We start from the raw sequence: 13,556 nt of genomic DNA on the forward strand, positions 1-13,556 counted from the left end.
AAAATAACTTGGACGGATAGTTTTTGAACGGCTTTTTACCACCCCCCCCCCCTCCCCCCGCTCCGAAAAGCACTCAAAAACATTACACATTAAAAAACTTTAATAAGCAAGGCAATGGAGAGGTCATTACATTTGCCTTTATTTACATGGAGATTGCAACAATACAACAAGAGGCCAGTAGGCCTTAATGGTCACCTGAGTAGCACCATCTGGCATTTATACCAAAATCATTTTACATGCAACAGTGATATAGTTAGCTTATTATTACTTTGGTCCACTACGTCATAATTAATTGACCGGACTGTCTCAGCATCGCGACCTCTATCGGAGTACGTTGGTATTTATCACAATGACGCTTATGGAGAAGTTCGTGTCACAATGGAAGGGAATAACCATCTAGTATTAAACTACGGAGTCGCTTCCTGGAAACTTTGGCCAAAACACAGCCACGACCAGTTCCAGGGAGAGGGACAAGGGATGCTGTTCGAAACACTTGACATTCATCAAATCAAGTTCCATTCTAGTCACTCCAAAATCATTTCTTTGGAAATTATTACCTTCATCCACTTAGCGTAGTCAATTCCATTAGTCAAGACACTATTAGACCCTGCCCATATCGCCCACTTGCTGTTAAAACAAAGCTGACATAAAATAAAAGTTTGTTACGAGGTACTAATAGGAAGTGAAAATTCTGTCAATGGTCTTCTATCAATAACAAAAACAGCAATTGAATTATAATCATTAAAGATATTTAAATGTAAATTTATATGAGAACACTATTTAAAAGCAAATGAAAGATAATTATTGAAGAAGGAATCAAAGAACCCAGAGATTCAAGTCATAACAGCATATCTAAAACGAACAACTTAAGGTTGAAAAAACCAGCAACACATTGAACATCATAATAGTTCATTTCCACACTCATTTACATTTACAGTTTTTTTCTCTGAAATGGTTTTACAAAGTACATTGAATACATGTATCTGTATTGTATATATACCGGGTCAGTGCATGCAATGCTGGGACGAGTCGGGATCCTGGACCATTTCTGTATCCAGGAACTACCTTGGAAAAGTCTGGAGTAGTTGGTGCAAACGTGGAACTGTCCATTCCCAGCGACTGGAATAGTTCTTCTTGTATCAAGTCTTCCCAACTTTTTCCGCCAAGATTCTCCGATATATAGGTAACTAAGGCGTAGTTCAGGTTACTATAGACGAAACTTGTCCGGAATGGGTGTACCGACTCAATGTAAGGCATCCGCCTGTAAAAGACCAGAAATTATACTCTCTCTCTCTGTGATATATTAGACGCGCTTGATTTATCTACACTGTTGTACACCTTGTGTAGATGACTTACACCATATAATCAAGCGAAATTTGGTGTAGTGTATAATGTATAGTGTTCAATATGGACGCCAAAGTATTGAAAGCTGCCGAGGAGTTCCGTTTTTGAGACAATTCTTTTAATAGCTTTTGAAAATAAATCAATTTTGTAATCTATAGCTACCCTTGCCAGTTTTCAGATTTATGCAAAGTACAGTATGTGTTTTGTTTTTGTTTTTGTTTTTTTTAAATAGGCTATTAAAAATTGTTTATAAGTTTATTTTAGGAGAGACACAATGCTCAGCAAAACAGTAAAGTAATTGTCAAGAAAAAAAATTATGAAAGTGAATTTACTTTCTTTACAACTGAAAAGTATAATCTGGCAAAATTACTAGCGAGCTAGTGCATTCATATGCTCTGAAAAATAAATGCGTATAAATCTTTTCTTACTTCTTATTACACTATACATGTTCAATGTATCTGTTGTCTTTTGCTGACAAAACATGTTTTATTGATACATATAAAAAATACAAAGTTTTTAAATTTATTTTTCTTATGCTTTGAACACTTTCACATTTACACACGCAATATGTACTACAATTAAGCTATCAACTCTAGCATATTTCATGTGCTGACAAAAGAAATTCTTCAGATTTCTCAGTTAACCATTTTGTCGCCATATTGAAAACAAGAGTGTACATTTCCCACATGCCCTGCACAAAGAGTAGACGGTGTTCACCTAAAGTGTACACTTTTGCACTTGATTAGAGAAAAGTGTACACAGGTTGTAAGGTGTAGACAAATCAAGCGCGCCCATTGTTACATCAGATGCAGTTCTAACGACTTTTTATTTGTCTCCATTATTATTTTTTTATTTACTAAAAGAATTATGGTCGTTTTGAACAGTTTCTTGCGAAATGTTTATAAACATTATGATACAAACTTGAAATATAATAAGGGCAAATACTAATACTATTCATCTTCAAATAAGTATCATTTGTAATAAAGTTAAGTTTTTGAAATTGATTAAGATGAGTGAGTTTAAACAATCGTTGATTTTTTTTATGACATTTTGAATGATAATGATCAAAATAAAATAATGTATAAAACCCCCTCCGTATCCAATATTTTCATTGGATATTGTCGTTTTCAGTTTGTCACCAGTTACAAAATATACTCCTTCAAAACAATTTTGATTGGTTCGGAAGAAAATAACACATATCACAATGTTACTTTTAATTTGTCAATGTCTGAATTGAACGACCTCATGTGGACAAAATGGCGGCATTATACGATCTATAAGTCAATGCAGACATCAAACGATTGATGATCAAGAGTCAATGCAGGCATTGGACGACTGATGATCAAGAGTCAATGCAGGCATTGGACGACTGATGATCAAGAGTCAATGCAAGCATTGGACGACTGATCATCAAGAGTCAATGCAGGCATTGGACGACTGTTGATTAAGTGTCAATGCAGGCATTAAACGACCGATGGTCTACTAAGCCAATGCAGGCATTGGACGACTGATGATCAAGTGTCAATGCAGGCATTGGACGACTGATGATCAAAAGTCAATGCAGGCATTGGACTACTGATGGTCTACTAAGCCAATGCAGGCATTGGCCGACTGATGATCAAGAGTCAATGCAGGCATTAGCCGACTGATGATCAAAAGTCAATGCAGGCATTGGACTACTGATGGTCTACTACGCCAATGCAGGCATTTGACGACTGATGGTATGGAGTCAATGCAGGCATTGGCCGACTGATGATCAAGAGTCAATGCAGGCATTTGACGACTGATGATCAAGAGTAAATGCAGGCATTGGACGACTGATGATCAAGAGTCAATGCAGGTATTGGCCGACTGATGATCACGAGTCAATGCAGGCATTGGACGACTGATGATCTACTAAGCCAATGCAGGCATTGGACGGCTGATGGTATGGAGTCAATGCAGGCATTGGCCGACTGATGATCAAGAGTCAATGCAGGTATTGGCCGACTGATGATCACGAGTCAATGCAGGCATTGGACGACTGATGATCACGAGTCAATGCAGGCATTGGACGACTGATGATCACGAGTCAATGCAGACATTGGACTACTGATGGTATAGAGTTAATGCAGGCATTGGACGACTGATAGTCATCTAAGCCAATTCAGGCATTGGACGACTGATGGTCTAGAGTCAATGCAGGCATTAGCCGACTGATGATCAAAAGTCAATGCAGGCATTGGACTACTGATGGTCTACTACGCCAATGCAGGCATTTGACGACTGATGGTATGGAGTCAATGCAGGCATTGGCCGACTGATGGTCTAGAGTCAACGCAGGCATTGGACGACTGATGGTCTAGAGTCAATTCAGGCATTGGACAACTGATGGTTTTAAGCCATCTTGACAATTTTTTCTGGATCTAATGCAGGTTTGTTCCACCTAATGAATGACATTTTGTTTGTTTGATGATGTTTTTAATGAGATAATCTAAGCATGAGAAGTATATGGAGTCATTGCTTGATTTGAACATTCTATGCATAAAATAAGATACTTCTACATATAACGTCCTTGTACATTTGTCTTTTTGTTCAACAGGATACTGTAACACAACTTCAACTTTTGAGACAGAGCTTGATTTTGATTTAAAAGAAAACAAAACACTTGTTTTAATTCATCGTTTTTGATGGGTAATATTTTTTTAATAAAGTGCTATATTACAAGAGCGGACCATTGCATTCCTGATGTCTACTCCAATTACAGTTAGAACTTTCTTTACTCCAGCTTGTAGTGGTTCACCTGAAAGACATATTAAGCGTAATGCATAAACACAAGGTCTACATGTGTATGCTGTCTTAAATGCACAGTTCCAAAATTTAATTAAGTTTTACATGTATGCAAATGGATTTGATAAATGTGTATATTAATTAATTCAAATGACAGAGAGCATAGGATGGTTTCAGAATTTTGTGAGTGACATAGGAGAACATATGCCACACCAAGAAAAAGTTACGCTACCTGCTGGAATGAAGAAAACAGATGTGTGGAATCTAATGACTTCTGACCTTGACAGTCAGTCTTTGGCAAAGTCATCATTTATGAAGATATGGAAGAATTCTTTTTCTAATGTAACCATTGTCAAGGTATACTTTTGTGTAATATATTTGAGAATAATGAGAAAGTAGAACAATATTTATGCTCGTATAATCACCAAAAAATTGGACAAGTGAATAGAGTTAAATGACTATACATTTTTTAAAAACAGGGAAACCCATTTTCAAAGTGCCACATCTGTACAACTTTACATTTTGAGTATGAACAATGTGGAAGATATGACAAAGAAGCAAAGAAGCTCATAATAGACAAGAAGAGAGAACACTGGGAATATGTTAGGTAAATATTACATTTATTTCTTTAAGTTTTTAACTTCATCAATTTCCGAGTTTCTGTTTTATCTGGTTTACTTCAAGACTGGTTATTTCATGCACTAGCACTTTCGCACTCAGTTTAAATAGATTTACTCGGGAGAAATTGATTAATGCGATATTCGTTACAAAGAAGTACAGGTTGTGTATTTGGCTTTCCCTTCCCACCCTGACCCAGATATGTTTTTTTAAAGATAATTAATAAAACTAATATTGAACTGCTGTTAAATTGTTACTTTTATCTTGTCATTTATTTGTATGTTGAATAAATCTTAAATGCGATTTGTAACGAACACACCAATCCTAAAAATTGGTTTTATTTTTCAATAAATTAGTCAAGAAAATATTTAGTTTCAGAGAAGTGAAACAAGGGAGAAATTAAATGTTTTATCCTGTTCTTTTTTCAATTCTAACAAAACTATATGTAGAAAATCTTTTTTCATAATGTTTTGTAAAGGAAACAGAAGGATGCATACTACATGAGAAGAGAGGCGTCATGTTTGTATCCGAAGCGCTTCCTGACGATAATCATGGACGGAATTGACCAGCAGAAAACTAACATTCCCATTCTATACACCAAAGCAAAAAATTCGGAACAGATTTCGAATCTGCAGCAAGTAAGGACACACTTGCTGGGCGTACTGGCCCACAGAGATTCAGGTAACATATAGAACAATCCATATAAAACATTTGCAATTCAGAACACATTGCTAGTAACTGAAGTACATACGTGTGTCCCTCAAGTTCAATATTTCTGTACTACTTGTTTTTCAGAAACTTCAGGAATGAGAAAAGTTGGATTTGTCCATTTTGATTTGATGCAATATCCACATGATGCCAATCTTAACTTGACTGTTCTGCTAGAAACATTATGTGGTAGGTACTGTTTTTGTAAAAGTAATAGAAAAGACAAGTTTACTAGAGCTTAGACACAAGTGTTATATACAAATGTATATGGAAATCCTTTTTTGGCAGAGTTCAAAGATGCACTAGGAACAGAGCTTCACCTGCAAACAGACAGTGCTTCGGACAACAAAAACAAGACGGCCTTGGACTTCTTAGGATTGCTAGTGCATTTGGGCATATTTGAGGAGGTATTTCTTGTTTACATAATGCACAATTTAATATTGAATTATTTCCTGTTCATTAATAAGTACCTGTTAGTGACATATACAGTGACAAATATTTTATTTCTTCTGTGTTACCTGCACATGCTCCCAGTTGGCCATACACATGAGGACATAGACTCTATGTTTTCAAGCTCTTTAAAAGGCGACATTATCACCCCTGCGAATGTGTTCGGAATGTTTTCTTTATCGTTGCTAAGTATGTAGTAAATCCAAAGGTGCTCGAATGAAAGTTCACAAGACTTCACCGAGTTTGTTCAGTTCCTGTGAAATTTCGAGCGGAAGTATAAGTGTTCGGGTAATATTCTTAAAGTACGTAAGTACTGGTCAATTTCCATATCATATCCTACTTTGATTTATGTTAAAACATCAACATCGTTTAGATGTATGTCTTATTTCACCATCTAGCGGTAATTTGAATTTAACGATGATATTCAGAACAAAGTTATCGTTCGTGTTCAACCACGTGTAGAGTGGTTGAAAATATAAACATTGGGTTGCTAAATAAAATCATAGCCATGTTTGATGCTTCTGGTGTGCAATTCTATGTTTTAAAAAAAAAATAATGGGTGAATGTTTTGCATAAAAACTTAGTATATCGAGCCATTTTCAAAGAACATTATGCATTTAAAAGTATAAGTCTCTTTCACTATTGATGTTATGACTAGGTCAGGCGCGGATCGAAAATTAATTCCTATATAGGGGGATCTCTACTACGCATGTTAATTGTTGCAACAGCAGGAAAAAAACCCTATTTTTTCTATTGTCACATTTATTTATAGAACACATTTTATCCACCACTTAAAGGGACTTGGACACGATTTGACTTAAAATTTTCAAATTTTATTTTTCCATTTTCAATGTTTATACTGATAAATATAGAAGATTATAATGCTTTGTCAAAATTTGAAACTCAAATATCAAGTTATAAGCAAGATACAGACTTTATAATTCTTTGTTTTGTAAACAAAGCTCGAATATTGTCTTTTTTACATATTCGTTGTATTGGTGTAAATTTCAATCAAATGTAACTTTTTTCTGTTGATAATAGTATTTTAGAAGATATTGATTTGGTTTAAATTGTTTTTTACAAGTCATTTTGTCTAAGAAATGGTAATTCTCTACATTACATTTTTTGTAAACAACTATAAGACTCGAGCTTTGTTTACATAACTATCAATTCTTACCTCTGTATCTCGCTTGTAACTTGACTTTAACATTTAATATTTTGGTCAATCGTTTAAAATGCACCAATAAACCATTTTATACATAAAAAATAAAAATAAAATTTTTGATCTCAAATCGTGTCCAAGTCCCCTTAATGAAAATAAAGTTTAAAATCAATATACGTCTAGAATTTATATTTGACAACAAGTACCTAGATTCTATAAAAAAGACTATAAACACGAGGCACGATTTTTACTGCGAAACTGAAAGGGTCAAATAAAACCACGTGGTTTAAAATTTAAATGACAATAACATTCGCAGGGGTGATTATGACCCTAGATGGTAAAATCTAACTTCACATCAAGTTGAAAAACCTATCATTACAATTGCTTCACGACATCACTGCTGGTTTTTCTTTACAATACTGGAAATGATATTTTTATTTTCAGACCTGCTTCAAGCTTTTCAAAAGCTATCATATGTTGAGCGAGGAAAGATGGTAAAATTGGTTTGGGATTTTAAGGGATGGATGGAAAATAGCCTGATCAACAGCCACGGTCTTGGGGATCAATTTGTATTTCGGATTAACACAGTTGACAAAGGTTACTTAAATCAATATACTCAAGAAATAAACAGCAAAAAAAAAAGTTCACCAGGATATGAACTTGGTTGGTCACATGGTCAAATCCTTTGAAGCCCGAAGAAGATTTGATCATGTACCAACCAAGTTCATATCCTGTTGAACCTTTTAGCATTGCTGTTTATTACTTATATTTACATTTGAAAAAGACAAATCATTCACAATTGTTAAGATTTCTGAGATTTTATGTTTACAATATTGCTATTTTATAGGTTTATATAATGGAACATACTTGATTAAGTGAATATTTAAATGCGAAAATATGCTTATTTTATTGTACTCTTTATCAATAATAAGATAAGATAAGATATTCTTTTTTTCCTCCAAATTATTGGAGAGTATTACATAATCAAATTATAAATTCAAGTGAAAATAGAACAGAAACAAAACATATTTATATATGTACATATTTTGATAGACATTTATAAATTACGACAATCTATTGCAAAGGAACCTCTGTTTTTATACAACATAAATGCAACGATTAACATAATCTGTTTCCATTTTGTATACGATATATTTTTAAAACTTGTACCATTGACACATCCCATAAGGGATAAAAACTGTAATTCTGGATCTTGATTTTCAAACAATATATATTCGTTGACATCAAGAAATTCTAAAATGTTTTCAAGCATAACTTCTCTGTCTTCTAAAAGATTATAACAGCTTAAAAGAAGGTGCATATTATAGCTATCTGTTTCCTTATAACATAAAGGACAAGTTTTACATACAGTTTTCATTGATGAAACTTGAACTAAAAAGTTGATCAATAGTCGTTTTGAGGGTTCCTCTTTAGCAATTTGCCAGAGCTTATTAGGGCACAAAATCGTATGTATTCTACTAAAAAAAGAGGGTCGAGGGTTCACACGGAGGGAGCTATGCCATTGTTTTTCTTCTGCCTAAATTGTTTTGATAACCAATTTTGAATATTCTTTTTTTTTAAATTAATATTACAGTCGTTAAAAATCACATCGAAGAGCTTATATTTCTTAGCTGTTTGTAACAAGTTTTTAGTTGCAAAAAGTTTTTACATGAACATCAGAAATAAACCTATAAATCCGATTTTGTAAAGAGTTTTGGTCTGATCGGTGTAGTCTCCCTAAAAACAATAAGCGGCATTTATCAATGTAGCCTTGCATGGTCCACAGTCCAATATTTGAGATGCTGGAGAGCGACGGAGAAAATTTGGAAAATCCTTGAATGATTCTGGATAAGTGTCTTTGTACATACTCTAGGAGTTGCATGTCGGTGAGTGTCAGTGACGACCATATTTCACAGGAGTAGAAGGCAGAGGGTAGCACAACACGTTTCCATATTTTGGCAGACACATCTGGATGAATGTCGGAGTTATTAACACCAATAGAGTATAATGAGTGGATTTTTGATCTTGCATTTTTGCACACTCGTTCTGTTAGCTTGTCAGTTTTCATATTTGCTTGTAAAAGGCAGCCAGCATAAACAGTGTTATCAGACTGAGGAATTTCACTACCAAATAATCTAATACTATAGGAAACAGACCATTTTTGTGTCTTGGAAAAACAATAAAGACACTTTTACTTGGATTGTAATGAAGTCTCCAAGTATATGCATATTTTTCTACTTCTTATAGTATTAATTGTAAAGACCTTGGCGAGTGGTCATTAAAACAGTATCATCCGCTAATAAAATACCTGGTATGTGTATATCACCCAAAACAAGACCATTACCATTTTGGCAAATTTCAGATAACAAATCATTAATGTGAACAAGAAATATAAAAGCACTTAGGACGCTTCCTTGTTCTACACCTTGTAAAACTTTAAACAAGTTGGAGTTTGCACCACAAAATGACACAAAACATTTGCTGCCATTATACCAGTAATTTATAATTTGCCATAACCTTGAGTCAATATTAAGATTATATAGTTTATATAGGAGACCATTATGCCAAATTCTGTCAAACGCTTTTTCATTATGTAGAAATGCACAAAGTACTGATGAACCTTTATCTACATAATAACTTATTGCTTCTTTCAAGACGTAACAAGCTGGTATGGCACCATATTCACTTCTGAACCCAAATTGCAAATTATGTGGGAATGATACATTTTTGTTAGCGAAGTCATTTTCAATTCTTGATAGAATTATTTTTTCAAACAGTTTGCTCACTACAGATGTCAATGTAATACCTCTGTAATTAGTAGGATCACATTTATCCTTATTTTTACCTTTATAAATAGATATAATTTTTCCAACTTTAAACATTTCGGGTACATACTTCAGGCACGTAGCATCGGAGGGGGGGGGGGGGGGGGGGGGCAGGGGGGGCCTGCCCCCCCCCCCCCACTTTTTCTCACAGCAACTAAATTTTTAAAATTTACATATAAAAAATTGAATTATCATGGAGTTGCCCCCCCCCCCCCACTTTTTTGGAGGATGGAAAAAATTGATATGAAAATAAGGAAATTATGATTTAAATTGAAGTTATATACTATGCCACCCCCCTCCCAATTATGGGGAGCAGAGTGCACCAAAAATCATCTTCGCTTTTAGCGAAGTGTTTCGGTCTACACCCCCCCCCCCCATTATGGGGAGCGGAGTTGACTGAAAATCAATCCTTGGCTAGCAAAGATGCTGTTTAATTGACAATTGACAGTTGACAGCTGAAAGAGAGAGAAAATGTTTGGGTGCAGTACTTTTAATCAGTCAATGAAAAAGTGGGTTATATTCAAAGTAATATTGATCATATAAAGTAGAATTTACACTATTAAGAGGGAATTCAGTACCTGCGCCCCCCCCCCCCCCCCCAGGTGCCTTCTTAATCGCGTAAATTTTACTTAATATGATCTAATTAAAGTAACTGCTATGTAGAGACTGCATTGGAAACATGTCATAGCTAGTATATTATCAAATACATTAGATATTTTAAACATACAATCTGAAACAGGATAAATCTAAATACATGTACCTATTATTGGCCTGTTATTGATAGGGAAACCTTCTGTCAATTGTAAGAGAGTTAATGAAATAGTCAAAAGAATCCACATGTTTTCTTCTCTTGTATTTTTTCAAGTTTGGTTAAGTACACAAATATCTGAAAGACATTAAACAATAGTGAACAAGCATGATAATTAAATTTAATATGCTTTAATGCCTACAGCTGAAAACATAATAGAAACTAAGTAAATCGAGTGTGATAAATATTCCCAAAGAGTTGTGCTATAAATTTCCTTTTGTTGTACATTATTAACCTTCACATGTCATGAGACTGCAGACCCTTGAATGGAAGCCCTGATATCAAGGAGCTAAGGAGAGGAAGGCTAAACGTATATTCTGAAGAAACCTATTCTAAATTGTGACCCAGTTACTAAAGTAGTTATTATACTAGCTCTTTATATTCTGAGATTATATTTTAATATTTTCAGTAATGTGTAAAAAATAATACTAAGTACACAAATACATATGCATCTTTTTTTTTTTACAAAACATATTCTTTTATGAAACCTCACCATAACAGCGAACAATTTGTATGTAATATTTATACATCTATACATGTACTCATAACTCATTTGATTTACTTTTAAGATGCAATGTTGTACATATACAAATCAAATATTTATTTAAAAGCCATAGTAAAAAAAATATGTTTAACTTACTTGAAGGAAATGATTTGGTGAATAAAACTACTGTACAACAATATTTTCCTTTTATAAAGGAAGTTTATCGTTTATATAAACAAAAGCCACAACAATACAAAAACAACATGCACAACGGGATATTGTTTTACTAACACGCACAATAGTCCTTTTCTTCCAGGGATTAACAAATTAGCATTTGCGACATACCTAATTGACAGGAAAACAGTTTCCCTAAGGATTATAAAGGAATTTTGAAATTGTATTATATAACATGATAAGTGCCATACCAACCTTAGTCTTGCAAAATCATGTAAAAGTTATAAATTTGAAAGCTGTTATAGCAGTTAGTCGCTTTATGTTGTGCAGCTAATCCCGGCTACTTGAATTTTTCGTAAATAGTAAAAAATAAAACACTGTCAATGTTTCTTTGTCGAACGATAGGTCATCTTTTAGAGCTTCTGGCAAACCGAAATTAACTGCCCAAAACAAAATGAAAGTAGAAGATATCATAGTCAATTCTTTCTAGGACTTTTCGGGAACATAATTATGTTAACTACGGTACTAGCGTTTCGTGTTTTCATAAGTTTGAAGCATTGCTGTGTACATGTATGTAGTTTACATAACACTTATAAAGAAACTATTCAACAGTATTTATTAACAATATAAGTTTTATCTATAAACAAAATATTAAGGGGGATATCTTATGATATGATAAAACATAATTTGTAAATGCATGGTAAAAACGCTCTTCAATATTCCTCATTCATATTTATGCTGCACTATATGTAGCCTTGATAATCAAAGAAAATTGACAAAAAAGTGTAAAGGTACACTATATTATACAGCTAATAAATGTCCCAACTGCATCATTTTCAACCGCCCTCAGTTTGGGTAATCTGATTAAAATCGGATTTCAGCAGGCACGTATCTTGGGGTAGGGTGGGGGGGGGGGGCTGTCCCTTCCCCTCCTTTTTCTCGCAGCAAACATTTTTCTTAAAAGTACTTATATAAAACAAGACATATCATGGAATTTACTCCTCACTTTTTGGGAACGATGTAAAAACTGAAATGAATGGAAGGTACATTGCAATTAACAGTGAAGTTGAAGGTAAATATAATATAACTACGCAACCCCCACGGAGATATGATTTTCATGAATGTGAGAAGTTCCCTTTTTGGATGTTTGTCAAGTTTTTTTGGATGAGTCTGGTTCCCCCACTTTCAAAAACGATGCTACGTGCCTGTTCAGGTTAGGGTACAGTAAAACACGGTTATAGCGAAAACGCTTATAATGAATTGACGCTTAAAGCGAAGTGAATTTCATTCCCCAAGTCTCTATTTCATGTTGTAAACTTGACGCTTATAACGAATTACGCTTATAACAAAGTTAAATTGCCCGTCCCTGGGACTTCATTATAAGCGTGTTTTACTGTATATTGAATCACGTATGCACACGATGACCGCACCCGATTATATATAATTATGCCCAGACAAGTGACGTAATATTTTTTCTCATTATAAAAAAATTATATACCCTCTACCTAAAGATATAGTATATTATTAGGTAGAGGGTATATGTTTTCTATATCATAAGAAAAACATATAACGTCAGGTGTGTGTTGATAAATGGTAAAAGGAAAATAATACTTAATATCTTAAAGATTTTCATATATTTTCTTGGTAAAAACTACTAAAAAGAAATACTTTTAAATAATATTTCTATTATCTTAAAAATGTTCATATATTTTTTTCAATGGTCGTATGATAATGTAGGAAAACATGGTTTCCTGCCCTATTTTCTTCCCCGATAATGTACTGCTAGTAAGAATTGGAAGTTGACCATTGAAAATGAATAAAGAATACATAAAGTCATGTGTTATTTTGTAATAAAATATTGTAGTGATTTGACCCCCCCCCCCCCCTTCGTTATTTTATTTTTAGCATGTCCTTTAATGTTGCAGATGTATTATAATTGTACATATGGAGAGGAATATTTGTACTTATAACGGTATAGATTGATAATGAACCTTAATAACTTACTTTCGTATCATTCAATCATTGTTGACATGTGTTACATTCCAACATATGCACTTTCGTTTTTGCACTTCCTGTGTGTCAATCGTAACTACTCGGCCATTTCGTCTGGCGAAAAATAATAATATTTTTCGCCAGTGGAAATGGCCGAGTAGTTGGTGTCATAACAGTATTTCACTGAAGGTTCACGTCAAAACATGGCTGAGCCAAAATAAT

The 13,556-nt window shown here is 34.0% G+C and overlaps 1 protein-coding gene and 1 long non-coding RNA gene across 3 annotated transcripts; one reads left to right on the forward strand and one right to left on the reverse strand.

The window, feature by feature from the left end:
• Positions 1–117: 117 nt before the first annotated feature.
• LOC136276197 (uncharacterized) lies at positions 118–12,410 on the reverse strand. Of its 2 annotated transcripts, XR_010714625.1 has the most exons (4): positions 11,325–12,410; positions 10,637–10,762; positions 1,001–1,261; positions 118–627 (listed from the first exon to the last, which is right to left on the reverse strand). It is a non-coding gene; the product is annotated as an uncharacterized lncRNA (long non-coding RNA). The 2 variants fall into 2 exon arrangements; XR_010714626.1 differs by lacking the exons at positions 118–627; positions 1,001–1,261 and adding an exon at positions 3,889–4,126 and having other exon boundaries at positions 11,325–12,404.
• LOC136269785 (uncharacterized) lies at positions 4,264–6,086 on the forward strand. The gene is made up of 5 exons (XM_066086981.1): positions 4,264–4,470; positions 4,593–4,720; positions 5,210–5,412; positions 5,527–5,628; positions 5,728–6,086. The coding sequence occupies exons 1-5, from the start codon at positions 4,264–4,266 to the stop codon at positions 6,084–6,086; spliced, it is 999 nt and encodes a 332-aa protein (XP_065943053.1).
• Positions 12,411–13,556: the final 1,146 nt, after the last annotated feature.

Source organism: Magallana gigas, chromosome 6 (assembly GCF_963853765.1).
Source record: "Magallana gigas chromosome 6, xbMagGiga1.1, whole genome shotgun sequence".
NCBI lineage: Eukaryota > Metazoa > Mollusca > Bivalvia > Ostreida > Ostreidae > Magallana > Magallana gigas.

What these genes read in the sequence shown, in the direction of transcription:
- LOC136269785 (XM_066086981.1), top strand. Translation starts at nt 4,264, where the DNA reads ATGACAGAGAGCATAGGATGGTTTCAGAATTTTGTGAGTGACATAGGA. An exon ending in CTAATGTAACCATTGTCAAG is followed by an intron (nt 4,471 to 4,592) that starts GTATACTTTTGT and finishes TTTTAAAAACAG; the next exon opens with GGAAACCCATTTTCAAAGTG. An exon ending in ACTGGCCCACAGAGATTCAG is followed by an intron (nt 5,413 to 5,526) that starts GTAACATATAGA and finishes CTTGTTTTTCAG; the next exon opens with AAACTTCAGGAATGAGAAAA.